We start from the raw sequence: 20,737 nt of genomic DNA, 5'->3' as shown, positions 1-20,737 counted from the left end.
ATCAATGACCATTTTCCCATCATGTGTCTGATAATAATTTTCACGCCAACAATTACAGTTGTCATTAGACAGAAATAATGTTTCATAATATTTAAAGGTGTTCCTTTTTTAAGTCTTTGATAATTTTCATTATTATTTAATTTTACTTATATTTTTCTATATTTAAGGTCAGTAGTAACTTGAAAACCTTAAACTTATGTAGGCATTTTACTAGTTCGGTATAATTATAGATTGAGAGTTGTGCTAATTATAGAAAACTTTGTATTCCATAAAGGAATCAACTAATGTTCTAATACATTAATACTGTTAGGAAGGTCACAGTGATCTTTTTTACCTACTGAATAATCCAGAAGATAGGCTTTTAAAAACAATTAATTCACCCAGCTATTGTCTGCAAGATAGTTTTGCTTAATAACCCTCTTAGGTTGGACTTTAAGAAAGCTGACAGTTTAGATGTTGGGTGCAGTCATTTTAAAACTGCTCAATGGGGTAACCTCTAAGGTTAGCCAGGTGAATAGTACCTGAAATGAGTTGTTTCACATGTGTCACTTCAGGTACAGACTGGTACAAACATTTGGGTTATTTCTATTTTATAAGATGAATGCAACAAAAGTAACAGTCCATCGATACTTCTAATTTTACAATTAAAAGGAAATTAGAAACCAAGGTCTATGCCAGAGTTCTTGAAAGGCCACCTCAGGCTCCTGACATGAATCTGATTGGTGGGATTAGCCAGAGTCAGAGAGAAATGTGTAGAAGCCAACTAGTTTATCTGGGTTTACAAGACATCGGCTGTACAATTCCTGCATGAAGATGACAATAATCAATTCAAAACATAAAGAAGCAAGTAGTGAAAATTAAAAAAACAAACTGTTATCTGACATAGTGAAAATATTACAGTTCATATTACACTTTACATCAGTAATAAGTAAAACCCCAAAAAAATTGAAACAGCCCAAATGTTTGAGCAGAATTATGTGTCTGAATGTTTACCAGCACTCGGCAATATTAACACCATGTTGTTCCTTGAAACAAGCACTCTTGAGTAGCTGATGACTATGTGAATTGATTGTGCTTTTAATATTTATGCAGCTGTTCCCATAACAACATTTTCTTTCTTGTTCAAATATTTATTTTTCTAATTACACTTGTGATGGGTTGTTTTGATTCTTTTCCCCTTTCCAATCCACCTTCCTGTTGCAATGCATGATGGGCAGGCTCGATTTTGTGCATGACACCTGCAACAAGTGTTGGTAGGTGCCAGCTTTCTTTCCTAATTCCATAAGTGTTTCCAAGTGCTCACACTCCAACAAAGTCCACGGGTGCCCTCATCTCTACCATGGTGCGCTGCGCCACTTTTCTCCACTAACACCTGTCCATTTGATACAAAAGTTGAAATCCAAGTAATGCTTCACATTAAAAAAAAAAAGCAAGTGGTCACATCATCCTGCAGTTGTTAAATCCTGTCTCTGTGATCATGGCCTGTGTATTTTGGTGGGTTGTGAGTCCCAGATGAAAGGTCTGTTTATGATTACGTAGTGTGATTGGTTTTTTTGTTTTAGTTTTTTTTTCCTGAATAACATTTTAAGCACAATGATTTTGGATATTAAATTCCTAGCATAAAAGAATTTGTATATTAGTATTGTTCATGACTTTCTATGTATATATGGTGAATGTTATGATGTGTTATTTTAGTAGAAAAAACTGTTGACTGCTAATTATTAAATGCATGTAAGCAGAATTAAGTTTTTTTTGGCAGACAAACTAAAAATGACATTTTTAAAAAATATATATTTTTGTTCCGTTTACTGCACATCTTGGAATGATTTCCCTGCTTTGCATTATAATTGCATGTCTCCTGCTGATAATAATAACTTAATATTCACATGGCTTATTGCTGGTATAACTCTACCATGCCTTAATACTCTCTACCACACGGTTGCGTCGTTACCCATATTGCTACACTCTTCTGTCTGTTTGCTTATGTGATTCTCCCTCCGAAAGTTCCCATGATGCACGGTGCTACGCCCGCCACTGTGTCCGCAGCAACAACATCTGCCACAAGTGTTCCCTTCGCAACAGCCACAGCCGGCCAGGTTAGCTCATCTACAGCTTCCTCTCTCCATACAGAACGACTCCCAAGAGCATTTTTAATACTGGGGAAAGAAGAATCCCTCTTGTTGGCCTACACTGACACCGAACGCTCAATTAAACCCATCGCTGTTTTGCACCATGAGAATCATTGCAATTTTTGAAAAAAAAAATGAGTGTCCTCAGACACTCTGCCTGGCGTTGGAGCTGAGCAACATCTGTGACACGGAATACTAAGGAAGGGAGACCAAGAGTCCTTTTTCTCGTTACGGCTGCAGTACAGTGGGGAGGGGATGTGAGGGGGTAAACTCACCAGGCTGGCTCTTACACCTTAGTGAAGGTGTTTAAAAGGACAATACACTTATCTGATGATCCTTTTTTTCACACTGCTTGTCTTTCTGTATGCCATTTAGCTTATTTTTCGTGCCATAGCTGACGAGCAGTTTTTCATGTTGGTCAGTCCCACGGATTTAGTGGGTCCAGGAGTCACGAGCTTCCATAGTATATCGATTTCGAATTCATGACAGAAGTTCAGTATTTTGTATGTAGTTTCATACACACTCACCCAGCCTAGAAAATGATTAAACTTACTGTAGAGCTTACTGTCTTTATTTTAATGTTCATTTGAATGTAGTACATAATTTTAATGTGCAATTTTTGTCCTTTCTCATTTGAGGAATCTCCCTTATCAAAGTTGACTACCTACGAATACATGCATTTGGTATGTATGAGGTAGTTTTTGCTTAAGATCTGTATGTGCAATGTATGCAGTTTGTGCAGTATTTGCACGCCTGGACTCCAGCTTCAAATTGACATACTTTGGCATACTGTAACTACCTCGTCATACTAAACATTTGCTTTTTACAGCTGAAATATTTGTGCAAATATATGCCAAAGTATGAAAGTGAATTAAGCCATTGCACCTGCTAAGATTCCCTAGACATGATATAATGAGATCCGTTGTAGTCGACATTTAGAAGTGTGATGGCCAGGAATTCATTTGATTGGATGAGTCAAGAGCCCAAATTGTTTTTGCTAGATTGTTTTTTCACATTATCGCAACATATCAACGGCAAATCACATAATATGATCAATTCCTAATTGACTTTTTGAGGTTTTCAGTAAATTTGCATCTGTTTTCATAATTCATCAAAACCAGATCCAATCTCTCTGTGGAGGTCAACAAGAAGGAAAGTGGGGTCTGCATGGGGGAACTATAACCCTCTCTTCCTCTTACCCTCCTGTCAGCTTTTAACACTGTTTAGATTGGTCAACAGCACTAAAATAACGTATGGCTCCTATTTAAAATTCTGTGTTTACAAGTAGGATTACAGTCATGTGCCAATCAGTATGTAAACTCATTTTTCTTTTCCAAGTACTGTGCAATGGGGAATGTTTCAATTGTGAATGAGTTCTCTTAATGTTTGAAGTGCAGTTTTAAACTTTGAGAGTTTGTAGTTCTTAGAAGTTATTTTTTAATTTTTTTATTTTTAGATTCCAATAATATCTGCAGATCATCTGACTAGCCACAAGTACGTTACACAGATGTAGGAAGCTCTACACAGAACAGTAAGTTCTCTTTTTCGTTTCCCTTTTTAAAACCTTGTGCTCTATTTCCTCATTTTACTTTTTGATAGGAGTACTTCCAGACGTCTTCAGATCATTACACAAAGGGCGGCTGTGCTTCATAAAGACAAGGCGATGGCACAGAAACACTAATTAACAGCTTTTCAGAAGATCTCGAGAGCTTGCTTAACTTGCTCATTACAAATGCGTGGAATATAAAATAATGTATAGACAAGTTGCTTTGCCCAAGCTGATACTGGCAATTCAGAAAATATTTTTAAATAATTGAGCATTACATTTTAATAAATTGAATTTTATTTTTCCTTTGTCAAGAAATCCTAAGTGAACGACATTTTAAAGCAGCATTCCTCATTCCTGGGCATTCTAGGGTTTTGTCACGATTGTAGTCCCTCCCCCTTAAGGGCGCTCCGGCTCTTTCACTTCGGACTTGATTTTGTGCACCTGCCCCCTGTTCCAGCCTCCTTCCAGCCCCCCTTAAAAGGCAGACGCTGACATGGCATCATGCGAGCCCGGGACCTGGATGCGCCTGGATTGTTTTCTTTCACGAAGAATTTGCTTTTAGTTTCTGCCAGGCGGGACCTGCTTTTAGTTTCGTTATGCTTTTAGTTTCTGTTCCTGTTCCCGTTTCCCCTGCCGGTCCCGACCCAGCTCTGGTTTTTAATCGTCAGTCCCGGATGGATCGCCTGGTTTTAGACTTTTGCTCTGTCTTTGGATTCTGCTTTTGACTTATCCCTGGATTGTTTGTCTCGGTCTCACCTCCCCCGACCACCAGCACTCCGTGGACACGCCCGCCTGTTTTCATCCCCGTATCCTGCATGACTTTTCCCCCCGTGTTTTCTTCACTTTTCCCTGGATCGTGTTGTCTGCATAGGGTCCAGAAAGAACGCTTTCGTTACAGGTTTCTTTTAATCTTAATGACTGAATTGAATCAGTTATTGATGTAATTGGTCATAATTACATCTGTTTCTAAAACATTAGTTGTTGACACTTCACGCTCTTCAGGGCTAGGAGGGAGGATTTCTGGTCTACATTATGTTTAATACCTACAGCTTGTAGTCTAAAGCTTCATAGTGACATACTGTGGAGCACAGTAGTTACCTCATCATTGCTTTGCACAGCAAAAAACATTTGTCCATATTGGTGCCCAAATATAAAAGTGATATAAGCCTTTGGGAAGCTCGGATTTGGCAGACACGATGGAATGAGCACAGGTGTGGCAGTGAGATGGGCTGAAATAGAGTGGATTAGATGGATTAAGTTTTTTTTTTTCTGAAGTTGTGTTGCTCACACATGGTGGGTTATCAGAATAATACCCCCGAAAATGACAGCATCCTGTTGGCCTTTGAGCTGCCATTTACATCCTTGGTATGTCGTAGTAAGTGTATTTCTAAACAAACCTGAATGTGTGTAAATGTGGTACTCGTTCTGGGGTTATACCATATACAGTAAAATGTGTCAAACATACTCAAGTGAGAACCTACCATTAGGCTCTAATAATGTCTCTCATGATTCTTTTCTTTCACGAAGAATTTGTCTGCCTCACCCATGTCAGACACCGATATATTTGGTACAGTTTCAACTGTATTTCCAGTGTACTCTACCAATATATATGGTTCCTCTATTCACTCCTATTATATTTACAATCATTAAGAGCTGTGAAAACATAATGCTGATAATCTGAGGTGATTTCAGTGCCCTTTACTGCCTTTGTTCACCAACTGTGGTTATACTGTTGCAAATTAAAAGTGCTGTTCACGTTTTTCTTTTGCTTCTCTTTTGTTTTTCCTTACACTAGAGGGCAGTATAGCTCCAGGTCTGTTGATACAGTGCAATATTGTATTTCTAGGAAATATACAGTATATATATTTGATATTTTAATAGAGATTAAATGGCAGTGATGTGAAGAATCCTCTTCTTAGTTCACCGTAAAATGATTTGCTTTTAGAACAATTAATGGACTGACAGACTATCACATTACGTTTGCACCAGGATGACTGACCTTTCAGAAACTTATAAAATATATATTAATACACCACTACATTCAAAATGAAGTTGTTTATGCTGTATGTTATGTCGCTGTAGAGTGTATAGCCTTGTTTGCTGTCCTGTGGCTGAGTTTAGGAGACTTTAGAAGGCAGTGCTTTAGTCATCTCTGTGTCTCTTATTTCCAGCTGGGTGTTTTAAGTCCTTTTTCTGTCCTTGTTGTTTTTCAGATCATACACAAAACGAAATGTGTGCTGGTGTACCATTCAGGACAAACGATCATCTGTTGTGTAAATAACATCGACCAACACAGCTTCCTTCAGTGGGAAATCATTGATGTAATGCATGCTAACAACAGTGAGCGAAGGGCAGAAGAAACGAATATATATACCGCACACTTGACACCTATAGTCTATCTTCAACTAATTGTAGAGCGGAGTTGAACTGTGTTACTGTCCGGCATACAGTACTGTCTGCCTTTTCTAAGCAGTATTGATGCATACATGTCTATATATGCACAAAATAATTCAACACCACACATTCTGAATGAGAAGGTTGACAGTAGTGTACTTAATCCTGTCGAAAATGTATTGGTACTTCTGTAGACCAAGAAATGCTTTTTCTTTCATTTTTAATTATTATGTATTTCGTTTCATGGTTTACAAAAAAAGAAAACAAAAGTGCACCTTGTATTTAAACAAAAATGCCAATTATAGATGAGTCAATTGTGCATGCACAGTGTTCTTTGTGTAGGGGTTCAATTTTTTTTAACGTAATAGATTGTAACAGGAGGTTTAGGAGGTATATGACAGATGAATGTGCTGAGCAAAAGCCACAACTGTGTATATTTTAAAGCACATCCTGGCTTTAATTACCATGTTGTAGGATACACATTAAGTGCCATACACTGTACATCCAAACTAGAGTATTATCCCTGCAGTGTTATTTGTTTTTACCTTATCCACATTTTATGATTTTTTTAAAAATATATATTTTTTGGCTAGTGCTGTTTACTGATGGCACAGTTACTGGTTTAGTGACTGAAACATTTCAGAAGTGGTGTCTTCTGCTGGTGACATGTTGAGGACAGCTCAAACTAGGAAACAGGCAGACCTAACGTACAACACATTGAACGGACACAGTAAAACACGCAGTGTCCTTTTTCCCTCCTAGCATGAGGATGCCATTTCTGAGATGGAGCACAAAAGGGCCTTGCAGGTTTCTTAGCTCTGATTTCTTTAGATACAGCAGTCAACAGACTATAAATGCTTTACAGAGAAGACTTTTGCATTGAGCTGAATGTTGCATTCAAGTCACTGTCAATGAGATGGAGACTCTAAATGGAAAGAGAAGAAACACTGTCAGAAGATGCATGATAAACCAAATCATTGAGTACAATGGACATGTTTAAAGTAGTTACAGGGAGGGATATGTGTTCGGGTGAATTTTATATGTGATTTTATTTTTATTATTATTATTATTATTATTTTTTAAGAGTAACTGCATATAGCCTTAGACAGCCTTTAAGAAAAAAAAATACAAAAAAAGTTTTATTAGTTGGGTTATTTTTTTATTTTTGTTTTTGTTAATGGGTTCATCCAAAGGTATTCCTTTTTTTAAGGTTGTATTTGCAGCTTGTGATGATCAGTGGAGCTCTGTTCAGCAAAGACCTGGGTCGCTGAAGGGGGGCCAAGTAACGAGAGTTTAGCACTGAATCAGAAGAAGTGAGAGTTCTGTTCTAGAATTTTCCATACTTCTGAGTGTTTTGCAGGTTTTTAAAAAGAAGAGTGATGTGTTTCAAAAGTACAGGGATGATGTGTTGATTTTTCCTGATTGTACTGTACATCTATTAAAGCCTTAGATTACATTGTGGGTGTGAACCCGTTAAGATGTAATTTCAATCACAATGTAGGTAGTAAACTCAACATTTTTAGCATAGTTCTTACATCTAGAGTTTTACTTATTTTATTTCTCATTGCATTTATATATTTTCTTGTTTGTTTCTTACATTTTATTAGGTTGTTTTCATTTTATATTACTTAAAGGTTGGATACTGTTTTAATATTTAGTTCGTAGATTTTTTTTGTCTTATTAGATTTTACTGATAACTTTTGTAGAATATGGAATATTAAAAATAGTTCATTTTTTCTTCATACCATACTCATAGTTTGAATTTACATGTAGTGTCGAATTAAGTATTCGTATTGTAAACTAAATGATTTTTATTTTTTAGTGAAATGTAAGAATGTCAGTCATTTCCTTCTCTGGTCTGTTTGCATTCTTTGAACAAAGATATTTTATATGGATATCTTACAATGAGGTAATCATTGCTAAGAAATAAAATAACTTGTTGCTGTGGCAACAAACATGGCTGACAGTTGAGTAATATTTTGATGATTTATTTTGTTTGTAACTAGTCACTGTTATATAGAATAAATCTAGTTCTTAGATGTTAGAGTAAAAGTTATTTTCTACTGTATCCATTTCAAATAGTAAAATATTGTTTAAATATTTTTAAATCCCTGGATGTCAGGCCTTGTTAAAAAAAAAAGCTGCATAATCAATAAATCGAGGGGCTTTGTGAATAACTAAAAAAAAAAAGTTTACGTATAGAAAAATGTAATCACTGAGCGAGCAAACTCTGAAACGTTGATTATGCTGCATTTGAAAGTGTTGGAGCCTAAGGGAAGAAGGTTGACTTTTTGCACTTCTGTATATAGTCAAAAAAGAAAGAAACATGTATAATAATAAGATCTTATTTTGAATAAAAAATGTCTATAATTAACAAGGAATTTTGTTAGATTATTAAAAAATAGAGGCTGAACAAAGTTGCTTGCAGGAAGTGGCTTGGAGTTCTCACTCCTTACCTCCTTCAGAAAAGGCAAAATGTTGCTTCTGCTTTTTTGCCAGCAGCTTGTAGTTTGCCAACTGGAAGGATAATGATACACCCTCGAGACGCTGAAACTGAAAAATACTGCTCTGAGCCCTCCTTAAGATCACCTTCAAGAGCAGATCGTACCTACCACTGGGGTAAAACTATAAACCAATGTATTGTCTTTACATCAGTCAAACAGATTGCATGTTCAAGAAGAATAGTGTGGAATAACAGCAAGGTATATTTTAAATCTACAGTATAATATTATAAAATACTAAGAAAAAAATCAGTGGTTCATTGTTCAGGAATCTTAAATACTTTCTCACAAATTCAGAAATACAGTAAGAAAGACACGTGTGTAGCTGCAGTGGTCACACAAATTTGTTTTCTGTTGTAAACTGTACTTTTAGCAGATGAAACAAAGGTAACAGAAATCCAACTAGTCAAACTGATCTCTTCCCTAACCACCTGTATCTATAAAACCTACTTTTAAAGGAGCCAAAGTTCTGGTTTCGATTAAACTAGTGAAGTCAATCCACTGGTTTTATCTGAGAGTATTACAATTTGGTGATGCTTGATAATGTATTTCAAACATTTCTTCATCTGCTGAAAGGACAGATCCTTGGACTTTTCCTATTGTGTAATCAAAGACTTACATTATTGCTTGTAGTTGCTTAAATAATGTACTCTGTCCTCCGCTGCGATTTGTTTTATGCTAATTTTATTATTCCTGCTATATTTGATTCTTGCTGTTATGAAAAAAAACAATAAAAAATACATAAAATAAAGAGGATTTGCTCTAAAATTGAGTTTGCCTTTCTAGTATTCTCAACACCCAGCATGCCTTTAAAATGGATTACAATACAGTTTATGGCCACAAGATGTCGCCATCTCCCTGTTGTTGTAGTTGCTGCGCAGGTTTTGAACTTCACCGAGAAAAAAGGAGTTGAGATAAAATAACTTAATTAGCCATATACAATTTCTTGCATAAGGAATTCGTCTTTTCACATACCCCAACTTGCTCTCTATTGGACACAGACAGGGAGAGAAGCTAGGAGTCAGAGAACAGGGTCAGCCATTGTACAGCCCCCCTAGAGTAGTTGGGATTAAGGGCCTTGCTCAGGGGCCCAACGGAGTAGGATTTCCCTGCCAGCCACAGGATTTAAACCAGCAACTTTCCAACCACAGGCACTGTGCCACCACTCCGCCCCACTTTGTAGGAATGGTTTCCAGTTACTGGACATTTAGTTACTGATATCTTCTGTAATAATCTGAGTGGCAAATACCACCTTGTAAGTACCAGATGTGGACCCTGGATTGGCAATTTCAAATCCTATGTTAAAAATAGTTCACACAGGGCTCCCAGACGGAGGTTGAATGCTGTGTTCAGACATCAGAAGATTATGCCTGGGTCGTGTCACTAGCCCAATGTGAAAAGAATCTCCTGAACAGAGATGCACGATTACCATTAAAGCAGAAATGAGGAGAACAAGCTATTCTGCTCATCACTGCTAGCCATTATACGAACCAGAGTCATGCAGAATGTATTACGGCATGCACCGTGTGTCCATTGTTGTGATTAATAATAATTCCTTACACTTATATAGCACTTTTCTGGACACTTGACTCCACCACCACCAGTGTGTAGCCCCTCCTGGATGATGTCACACACCAGCTCTCAGTGGGGAGGAGAACAGAGTGATGAAGCCAGTTCAGAGATGGGGGTTATTAGGAGGCCATGATGGGTAAAAACCAATGTGAAATTTGGCCAGGACGTTGGGGTAACACCCCTACTCTTTTCGAGAAAGGCCCTGGGATTTTTAGTTACCACAGAGAGTCTGTTAACTTTCCAGGGAGGTATTTGCCTCGGAATGTTCTTTTTCATAATAATAACTTTTATTTATAAACTGCCTTTCCAAACCCAAGGCTGCTGTACACCTTGAATTAACAAAAAAAGAAAAAAGACAAAAAGAATCGGTCACCACAAGTCCGAAACGTAGTCTCTGGTACAGTGAGTAGAGGACTGGCCGCAAATGACCGGAGCCTACGAGGAGAGAGTTAACGTGGAGGAGTTCAGAGATGTATGATGGAGTCAGGGTGTTTAGAGCCTTCTTTTTGGTGGGAGTTAGAGGTCAGAGGTGCGGGGAGGACAGGATCCCTTTGCCTCCTTGTGTATTGCACAGCGCAGACTGGTGGTGACAGGTCTCCTCCCCCTCTTTGCTCCCCCCAGCATTCCAGACCTGGAAAAGCTGTCCCCAGCACGGAGGAGGAAGGAATGGAGCAGCAGTTCCGCGGCTGTCCTTCTCCCCCCTGCCCTGCAAATCATCAGCAAGCGTGGATGAGGCACGGGCACACACCCAGACGAGAAGACAACAAAAAAATCTGGTTTCTGTTCTGAAAGGGAGCAGTGTGTGTGATGAGACGCGAGGAGGACAGTTTCATGCACACAGTGAGGGAGCACCTGGAGAGTTTTGATTTACCACTTTCTAGAGCAAACATACGCTGAAAGGAGTGCCTGAACACACAAGATCACAATGCAGTTTGGCAGCTGATTAAACCTTCCTCTTTGGCATATTAAGATTCTCTCTTTTTTCTATACAAAGTAATGAAGGCCTGGACTAGATCATAACTCCCACCCACCTTGAAAGAGCAAGCACCAAACCCGGTTGTTGAAGGCAAGGTCCCTGTGCACAGTAGGAATCAGGCTCTGACAGAGAGAAACCCCCTCATGCACTGTGTTTGTCTTGCGCTTTTGGTGAGTGGGCAGAGGTTTTGATTTAACACAGGCCCAGGTTTCTTGGCCAACAAATGCACTGATCGTAGTACAGATGGATTAGTGCCAGAAAAGTTTCTTTCACATCTGTTTTGTCATTGTTGATTTTATTCAGCCCCTCTAATTTTTGTGATTTCTGTTGGCATTGAGTCCATCAGGTCTGTCGTGTGCTCAATAAAAAGGAATGTTTTATGGCGTCTGTGTCAGTCCTGTGACACGGTGTGCGTGTGTGGTCTTTAGTCCAGGATATACTGTCTCCCTGAGTGAGCAGATTAGTACAAAAATTCTCTTCTTCAGTTCTTGGCCCTGATTTGATGTACAATACCAATCAGGTTCTTAAAAGATTCCCTTATCAATCTAAGTTAACTCAGAATTCCAAGAGACAATAAAATCAATTAAGGTCCTTTCAAGTCCAGGTCTGCAGCTCCACATTTTTTACAATTATGAGGGGCATTGTTTTATTGTCTGTAAAGTTACTGAAGGTATTTTTTAAATCTCTGGTTTCTGAGTAGAATATATTTATTACCTATGGGAAGGGATTCACTCAGCCCACAACTGAAGTAACTTTAGCCCCACTTCAGAACAGATTGGGTGGAGAAATAAGAAGTTACATCACCTATCGGAGGAAGGGGGAACTGCAAGCAATCAGATTAAACTGGAGCCAAAGACAAACCCTGAATGAATAATACATAAACAGTTAAAGGTATAAAACATTACTGCCTCTATGTTTGTTGGTGGTTGTGCGCTGATCTGCAGAAATATTGGAGGTTTATTGATCACATTTAGTCCTGCGTCAGTTGTTTGCCTGCTCACCTCTCCCCTGTATTGTGCTAAGCAGTTATTGAACGTAGATATTTTGTGGGAATTATGGGGATGAGTCCCGAACATTTTAGATTGAATTGCTCCCTATTGCTGAAGAATTTCTACTTTACACTGTAAGAGGAATTTTATGTTCTCTGTTTGTCTGAACACAAAAAGCACACCAGAAAGAGTACGAATGACAGGAGAGCCTTCGGCCAGTCTGGCTCATGTGGTTGCTAGTAGCCTATTGATCCAAGTGTCTCATCCTGCTGCTTCTTGGCAGAACGTACGCTTTCTTGATTTAAATGCTGCACTTTTAACTATGGATGCCAACATTTTATTTTATTGCTTCTCCACATCATCTAGAATATGAAACTGCATCTTATAAGACAATTGTCCTTAAACTTAAGCTGTCCATAAACTGCTTTCTTGAAGCTCAGTCTTTCCTCATATTACCTCTATAGCTCAGGTTTTTATTTATCTGTGTGCATGTAAAACCCTTTTTAGTGTGATAACCTTACCTGCATTTAAAGTCATCTTCCACATCATTTTGTAGCTTTTGCAGTATTTTACAATCCTCCTTTTTACTAATTATTCCTGAATCTAAATCACTGATGTCAATTTTCTAAGAGCAGTGGTCATAGTTTAAATTCCTGTGACAATGCGTGAGGGACACCGCCTCTTGGTTACGAGTGAGGAAGGACCGACGGGAGAGGAAGGACCCTGTGCGTTGTTCTGAAAGTTTCGGAGAATCTGGGAAAAGGGCAAAAGGGAAAGGAGATCGATAGCTACTCATCCCAGACGCTGGGCTGAAGTTGAAGTCGAGGGGCGAAGGCCAGAAGTTGAGTCTGGAAGAGAATATCTCTGCTTTGAATGGCGAGGTAGGAGCTCCTAGAAAGGAGACCTGAGGGTAGTGAGGGCTTAAATATCCTGGGAAGTAGAGGCTGCGGTCATTAGTGTGGTGTCGTGTTTGGATAACTGATCAGCGCGCTGGCGCTTGCTGGAATTACCCATAGCTGCGGCCTGATTAGTGAGAGGTCGTTTTCAGGATAGAATGTGGTTGCTGGTGGACCTGACACTTTCTGATTATTTACCCCTTTATCTGAATCTCTGCATTTTAAGAATCAATCTTTAATTATTCTTCTTCATTTGTGTCATATGATCTTTTTCTATTTATACATACATCTACGTACAGAACGCATTTGCTGGTCATTTCCTCTGTTGGTGAACAGGCTTTTTTCTTCTTTAGTGAGTGCAGTGCTGTGAGCTCTTATTACATGAATGAGTTCTGAACAACAGGAAGTAAAAATAATCTTGAAAATTTTCTTCACTGAAACAATGGATTGAGCTACAGTAACTTAATTTATTTCAGCTTTAATAATTGCAGTTTTGCTGCTAGTCTCAACTTTTGATATATGATGCAGTTCCCATATTAAAACTCACTGCCTAAGCAAATACACAAATTTAACTACAAAAATCTCAGGAAGAACAGCTGCAGTAAGTGCTAGATTGAAGACATACATCTTCTGTGCAGTCACTGGCTTATTACAACCCAATTTTCGAAATGAAAACTACAACTGAAAGTTCTCTGTATGTCTTTGACCCTTATGCCAGTTTTTTTTTTGCTGAGCAGGTGGGTGTTAAATGCATTAATGTTGTGATTAGGGACACCCCGAGGTAGGATTTGTGCTATTAAAAATAAAAATGAATTGCTATGTTGATAGAAAAGTATTTTTTTTTCCGTGACCTGTTCGCACGCAAGTTTTCCTTGTTTTCTTACAGGCGTGTTCTGGATGAGGCTCAGTTTGTAGATCTACAGGAGGGGCCGGGGACGTAAAAAGTCAAGTCTTGTTAATGTGATGGGTAGCAATACACTCATTCCAGGTTGCATTACGGTAGAGCTCCGAGAGGATGCACTAACAGACCAACGAAGTCTGGTTCAGTACTTTTGTCCCCTTGATTGTATGTTTCCTACAAGAGTGGTGTGAGTCTGGAGTCACCCACTTTGCCATGCTATTGAAACTGACTTAAGGGTCTTTTTTCAAGAAACAGCTGGATGACGATCTTGGATCACTTGGCGGATGGGCTATCTGGGCTGAACAGCCCCATGACAGAAATAAATGGAATAGCAGAGATAACTGAGTTCCTCCAAATGCACATGTTTTAGCCCAGCAGTCACTTAGCTCTGTAAACAATCGAAGATCCAACAATGACCTCACTCCCAGTAGCAATGCGAGCGCCTGTACAACATAATGCAGAGCAACACAGGACTGTCTTGACAAGCAGCTGTTGCTGTCTCTACTGCCGACAAACTCAGCCTCTGGCCTGTGGCCTGGAACAAAGTGTATGGATTCATTGACTGAATTAGCATCTGGGCTGTACATGAGGTTGTTGTTTTTTAAAAGCACATACACTGGGGATTCCATATTACCAACACCCAAATAAAAAACAACACCCAGGAGCAAGATGTATTTTCATGCACTTTGAAAATCATACATAAGCTAACAGTGCTCTAGCCCAACTCTTCATGTCTAGGTAATTATACAATAGTGTAATCATATACTATTATATAATTATATATAATATAGAATATTTTTTCAGTGTAATCTGCCATTACAGTAACACAAGCCCATATCAGTTAAGGCTCAAATCAGAACTGAAAGTGTTCGTTTTTTTTTATATACTGTATATAATTAAGTACCTGAACTACATTGATCCAATTATGTTAATATGATCCCTATATACTGTATGTGTCATGAAAAGAGAGGCTTTACAGTGGCTCTTGGTGTGTGTGACAAAAATTCATAGTGTCCTTTGCTTTTGACCTGTGTACTACTACTTACATGTTTGTTAAGGGACTGCACACACAGACCTTACACAGCAAGTCTTTCAGTGGGTTCCATATAGCACTTGTGTGATGCTTACAAAGATCATCAGGGTTTGTGTGTGTATTCTGTTAAGAAATACTGGACACTATCCTGATGTACAGTGTGTGAAAATGCCCATTCGGGTTAATGCTATGTTTAACTTTAACGAAAGCGACATTCCATGCATTATTCCATTACCAGTCATTAGGTACTCTTTTTCTGCCACAATATACTACAGAGTTTAGATGATTTCATTATTTCATTTCCGGCCAGCAGCCGTATCACCCTGCAGCTCCCAGCTGGCTACCCGCTGAAGCTAAGTAGGGTTGAGCCTGGTCAGGACCTGGATGGGAGACCTCCTGGGAAGCTATGGTTGCTGCTGGAAGTGGTGTTAGTGGGACCAGTGGGGGGCTCCCACCCTGTGGTCTGTGTGGGTCCTAATACTCCAGTATAGTGCTATGCTGGTACTGTCGTGGGCGCCGTCTTTCGGATGAGATGTTACACTGAGGTCCTGACTCTCAGTGGTCATTAAAGATCTCCGGGCATTTCTCAATAAGAGTGGGGAGTTATCCTGATTTCCCCCTTGGCCTTTACCATGGCTTCCAAATTGTCCCCATATATGAATGGCTTGCACTGGCCCTGCGATGGACTGGTGTCCTGTCCAGGGTGTACCCTGCCTTGGTAGGCTCCGGCTTCCCGCAACACCGTATGGTATAAAGCAGTTTGGCAAATGACGTGACATGACCTTATTTAGTTTCGCGGAAACAAAAACGGCTGAGCTGCTCGTTCTGTGTTGCTGTGTTATCTCCCGAAGTGCTTCCTTCGGGTTCAAATGGAAAAGACACCGCCATGAAACTGTAAATGGGATGTTTTACGGTTGTGTTGCACTCGCTCAAATACCTAGTGGTGATTTTTCTTCGCAGCTTCCTGACTGAAATTCACGGGGCGTCAGGCTGAAGCAGCACAGCTGTCCTGCGGTCATTGCAGCCGCTCAGAGGGGAGAGGGCTGAGCCCCTCATCAGCGCTCATGAATCAGATACTCTGCTCTTCCATCTGTTTGGCTTCGATGAAAGTTCACTGGGTTTGAAGGACTGACACGAACGTGTTAACAGCAAACGCAAGCGTAGAAAATTAATATGCTGAACTTTTTTCTTCTTCTGTGGATGCTCTATATTAAAAAATGATTAATACTGGAAGAAGCAGAATGCATTACCAAGCAATCTTTTTTATTATTATTATTATTATTCTTACATAAAGGTCAGGTTTAACCGAGAAATCAATGTATCTGCCGTACTGTGGCTCATTCACGCGTTGCTCAAACTAGACTTATTTTAATAATACAAAATACTTTGTTTTGTGTTGACCTGACGGGGGAACTCTCCGTGCCACGACCAGAAAAAAACCTAGAATATCTTCCAGCTTCAGCCTGGATGTTACTCATGTAATTACTGGTAACATTCAACTTCAAGCACACGAAAATAAACGAATGAAAGCATCACCTAGTAAAGATATACTGTATACATGTATGTGTATATACTATATGTAGCAATTAAAATTCAGGAATGACTAGTTGAATGCGTCAGAATAAAGGTCACATGTTCTTCCTCGAAACATACAGTGAATTTAAGGGAGAGTAAATGGAATTTTAAATGGTCAGAGGGACTATTTCCAGTAGATAAAAGTTACATTTCAAAATGATAATAAAACTTGAGAAACTGGTAAGATTTCCCGTTTTTATTTGTTATTCAATGCATTGTGATAAAGCAATAAGGCACATGAGAGCATGGATTGCTGTGGATGTTGTCCCACCTTGCTTGCGGGTCACTACACTAAGGAGTAACAAATCCCAGCAGTCCAAGCTATCGGGAGCCACACTCCCTCAGTGAATTAGGATGTTAATCACTGGGAAAGGGCTCTTCTGTGAAACCATGTACACTAGCTGCTACTAAAAACCAGGCAACTGAGCAATTAAATTCAAGCAGAGAAACCGGTGTTTGTGAAATCAGGAGGCAACAGCCCTGCTATCAGCCAGCTGTTAAACGTGCCCGCAGTCCTCTTCCATCAAGAGAGTCTCAAACTCTCACAGCCCCAGCTGCCCTGCAACTCTGCTGATAAAAGCATCCTAAATTGCTTTTTTTTGTTCTGAAAGGAGTACACGTCATACAATAAATTAAGTCCTGCAATGTTTTTAATTGAGATATTTTTATAGCAATTTTTCCAGAAGCAAGGAATTCAAATTCATCGTTATGGGAAAGTAGAGTAAAATTAACGTGCCAGGGAGTCTATGAGAATGACCTCTCTCTTTATCTACACATACTAGATGTCTTGATGACCTAAAATGCTCAACTTTGTGGCAGCAATTTAACACTGTTTTCTTCTTGACATATTTTTATTATGAGAAGAGTAGTATACATTTTTAACTTTACTCCAATTTTTTTGTTTTTTTTCTGGGAGCTTGTTTACATTTTGTTTACCACATGTAATAAGGGAGTTCAACGACACTGTGAAGACATCTGCAGTCATTACTCTATGATCTCAGAAACCTAATTTGATAAAGCAAAAAATAGCTTTTTTTAGAGGTCCTGTACCTTTTTGGAATGTTTAAGATGCCTGATTCAAACCCAAGCCCCAGTGGGGTGATGAGGAACACTATGACTCAGGAGGTGCTGTCCTTTGTATGAGATGACTGCCAGCAGCCATTTCACCCTGAAACTCTCCTGGATGGGAGACCTCCTGGGAAAAACTAAGGTTGCTGCTGGAAGAGGTGTTAGTGGGGCCAGTAGGGGGCGCTCACCCTGCAGTCTGTGTGGGTCCTAACGCCCCAGTGTAGTGATGGGGACACTATACTGTAAAAAGGCGCTGTCCTTGGGATGAGACGTAAAACAGAGGTCCTGACTTTCTGTGGTCATTAAAAATCCCAAGGTGTTTCTCGAAAAGAGTAGGAGTGTTACCCTGTAGTCCTGGCCAAATTTTCCATGGGCCTTTACCCATCATGGGCTCCTAATAATCCCCATCTATGAGCTGGCTGCATCACTCTGCTCTCCTCCCCACTGAGAGCTGGTGTGTGGGGAGTGTACTGTGCACATTATGGCTGCCGTCGCATCTTTGTGTTGCTGCACACTGGTGGTGGTGGAGGGGATCCCCATTACCTGTAAAGCGCTTTGAGTGGAGTGTCCAGAAAAAGCGCTATATAAGTGTAAGCAATTATTAATTACTTGGGCATTACAGATCCTCTGGCCCTGTTCGGAAGAGAAAGGCTTTTAAATCCTGTTCGTCTGGAGATGTGTCACTACTCCACCTGATCTGCTATGTAGTGGGGTTGCCAGCAGATGAAGATTGGTGCACATTTTCCTGGTGTGTCACTAAAATGCAAACTGCTAAAGGGTCCATCTGCTGGAAAAGCACCGTATAATTGCAAGAATTATTATTTAAAAAATAAAAATGAAAGATAAAAAAATTGCTTTGTTTTTCCTAGTTCCAGAAGCAACCAACATTGTTCAATTGGTTGTTCAACGTACTCAGCTGTAGCTGGATTCTGAACGGTTCTGAATCGAAACATCATGCACTGCCCGATCCTGGTGTCTCCAGCTGGCATTCAGCTCTGAATGACTTCTCTGCACACATAATGATGTGCCTGTGCTCAAATGCCATTCCTCGTTGCACCTGCAAAAGGCCAGGCTTCCAGATATTAATGCATTTTCTTTCTGCTTCACTTGGTTTAGTTTGCTATTGTGCTCTCTGGCCTAGGGCTCTGTTCAGGCACTTTTTCTAAGGGAACATGTCAGCTCCAGTGATTTCAGATTGTGGCTAACACCCTTTACTTGATGTGTTTCTCAGGGTTCGACAATCTTCCAATTCTTTGCCACAGTGTGTTAAGCTAGGCAGTGTGTCCTTTTGTTTTGTTCAGATGATATCATTTTCAAGTCACCTGTTCAGATGGTTTGCTTGGGACAGTCTGAACAAATGACATTTTATTACTGCACTAAAAGGTCAGGGGTTCATCCATTCCCTCTTCTCTGTGTTCAGTAATAACCTTTAAGATCCATCACCTTCTGAGGGAAGCTAGTCAGGTACTGTATCTCATTGCATCGTGTGGATGTTTCTGGTCTATGATTACAGACTATGAAAACGTTTCAGAATGATAAATACGAGTCTTCTTCATGCTGTGAACAATGAGCTAATGTTACACATAACACAGAGTTTAAGTAAAATCTTTCCCCACCTGAAACAGAGTAGCAAAGTGCGTATTCATGTCAGGCATTTTACAAAAACCGAGTCATTTCTTTTATTTTCAGAGATGATTTACTCTTAGAGACTCAGAGATTAAATTCCATAGTTAAAAAGGGAAATAGACAAGATTGGTTATTCCTTAATGTTCATGGCCAGAATAATCTGTTAGACAGAGGAAGCAAGAAAAATTATTTATTGTGACAACCTGTCTTTGTGCTTTTGTCTGTGCAAGAACTCTGGTTGAGAATCACACTTCACAAAGATCTTCTGATGGCCACCAAACAACATATCTTTGACTGTCGTCATGTACGAACAACTTCTACTGACATTTCCCTGATGCCGTGTCTTAAAACTCTTATCACTCTCTGTAAAAAAAAGTCATCATGAAAACACAGGAAAAGATTTCCTGAGACAGTGGGGCCTAGCCCATGCATTACAAACACATTTGATTAAATGCTGAAATAAACAGACCTACACTAAGATGCTATCTGGGATGTATACATTTATTATAAACGACCGGGAGAAACATGTATATAAACTGGGGAAAAAGTAAAACTGGTAAGATAAACGATGGCTATGTAAACTGACTTTAACTGCAGGCCCTAACTGTTACCATGCCAACCAGCTGTTGAGTGTTTCTTTTGACTGCACTTGACATGCACTGTCTGGTACCTTCACTGTAATTTTACTACTCCTGCTTCAAACCTCGACACAGGCAAAAAGGTGACTGCAAGACCTTCTGCAAAGAGTGTTCTGCAAGAGGAACTGTCCAGCTATAAAGCTCACGGGTCATTTAATTTTCAGAGGCCACCTTTATGGAAATTTTTGAAATTAGAACCAGTACAAGCTGTCCACAATTTTAATTAGTGTTGTTTCTAAACCCCAATTTTACCTTTTTATTTATTTTCATTGGGAGGGCAGTGGCAGGGATGTAACGGGCATAATTTCAGAAGGAAGAATAAATCACCGTTCTATTTATCGGTTTCCTGTCATGTCACAGAAGTAAAACGGTATTACAATTGAATTTTTTTTTTCTGAGTCTCATGAAGAATGTTGTTTGAACAGTTGTGCAATATGGACTTAGCAGAGTTCTTGTCACACTCCTGGAACTTTCCGGCTGTCACTATCCGTAGAAATGGCAAGATCTGAAGCTTCCTTCCTGTTGGCACCCTTTGGCTCCGGCCGATAAGCCTCGGTGGTTGTGAGTATGAGTACCTTCCCTCCAGCTCCCTGTCCCCCTTCTTCAGGCAGGAAGCTCTGTTGCAGTTACCGTACTCGCATGTGAGACAAAATGTTTTCTTGAACGAGGCTAACATTATGTTTTGCCATCTAAAACCACAGAAGCCCTTCCATTAAGAGATTAAACTTTAATGAACGATATTTTATGGGGCTCAATTGCAACAAGATTGATGGTTTGCCTCTAGATATTTTAAATACATATTTGTCTCCCATTTACATTGTACTTTAGCCAGTTTCTTTTTCTGTGGTCCAGCAAAACACTTTGATCATTTTCATGAAAACGCTTCATGT

The 20,737-nt window shown here is 39.5% G+C and overlaps 1 protein-coding gene across 15 annotated transcripts in view; it reads left to right on the top strand.

The window, feature by feature from the left end:
- The window catches only part of mbnl1 (muscleblind-like splicing regulator 1), a 79,865-nt gene extending 70,524 nt beyond the window's left edge, over positions 1 to 9,341 (top strand). For 5 of the 15 annotated variants that reach the window (XM_088912691.1, XM_088912685.1, XM_088912680.1 and 2 more), the window contains 5 exons: positions 1,218 to 1,253; positions 2,005 to 2,096; positions 2,768 to 2,812; positions 3,586 to 3,660; positions 5,892 to 9,341. In XM_088912691.1, the coding sequence (XP_088768817.1) occupies positions 1,218 to 1,253; positions 2,005 to 2,096; positions 2,768 to 2,812; positions 3,586 to 3,642 (230 nt within the window). In that variant the 3' untranslated portion in view covers positions 3,643 to 3,660; positions 5,892 to 9,341. The remainder of the gene's footprint in view (positions 1 to 1,217; positions 1,254 to 2,004; positions 2,097 to 2,767; positions 2,813 to 3,585; positions 3,661 to 5,891) is intronic. The other 10 variants (XM_088912689.1, XM_088912688.1, XM_088912694.1 and 7 more) reach the window with 4 other exon arrangements.
- Positions 9,342 to 20,737: the final 11,396 nt, after the last annotated feature.

This window comes from Atractosteus spatula, chromosome 4, assembly GCF_055471065.1.
Source record: "Atractosteus spatula isolate fAtrSpa1 chromosome 4, fAtrSpa1.hap1, whole genome shotgun sequence".
NCBI classification, from domain to species: Eukaryota; Metazoa; Chordata; class Actinopteri; order Semionotiformes; family Lepisosteidae; genus Atractosteus; species Atractosteus spatula.
This window is presented reverse-complemented; position numbering and strand designations above follow the sequence as displayed.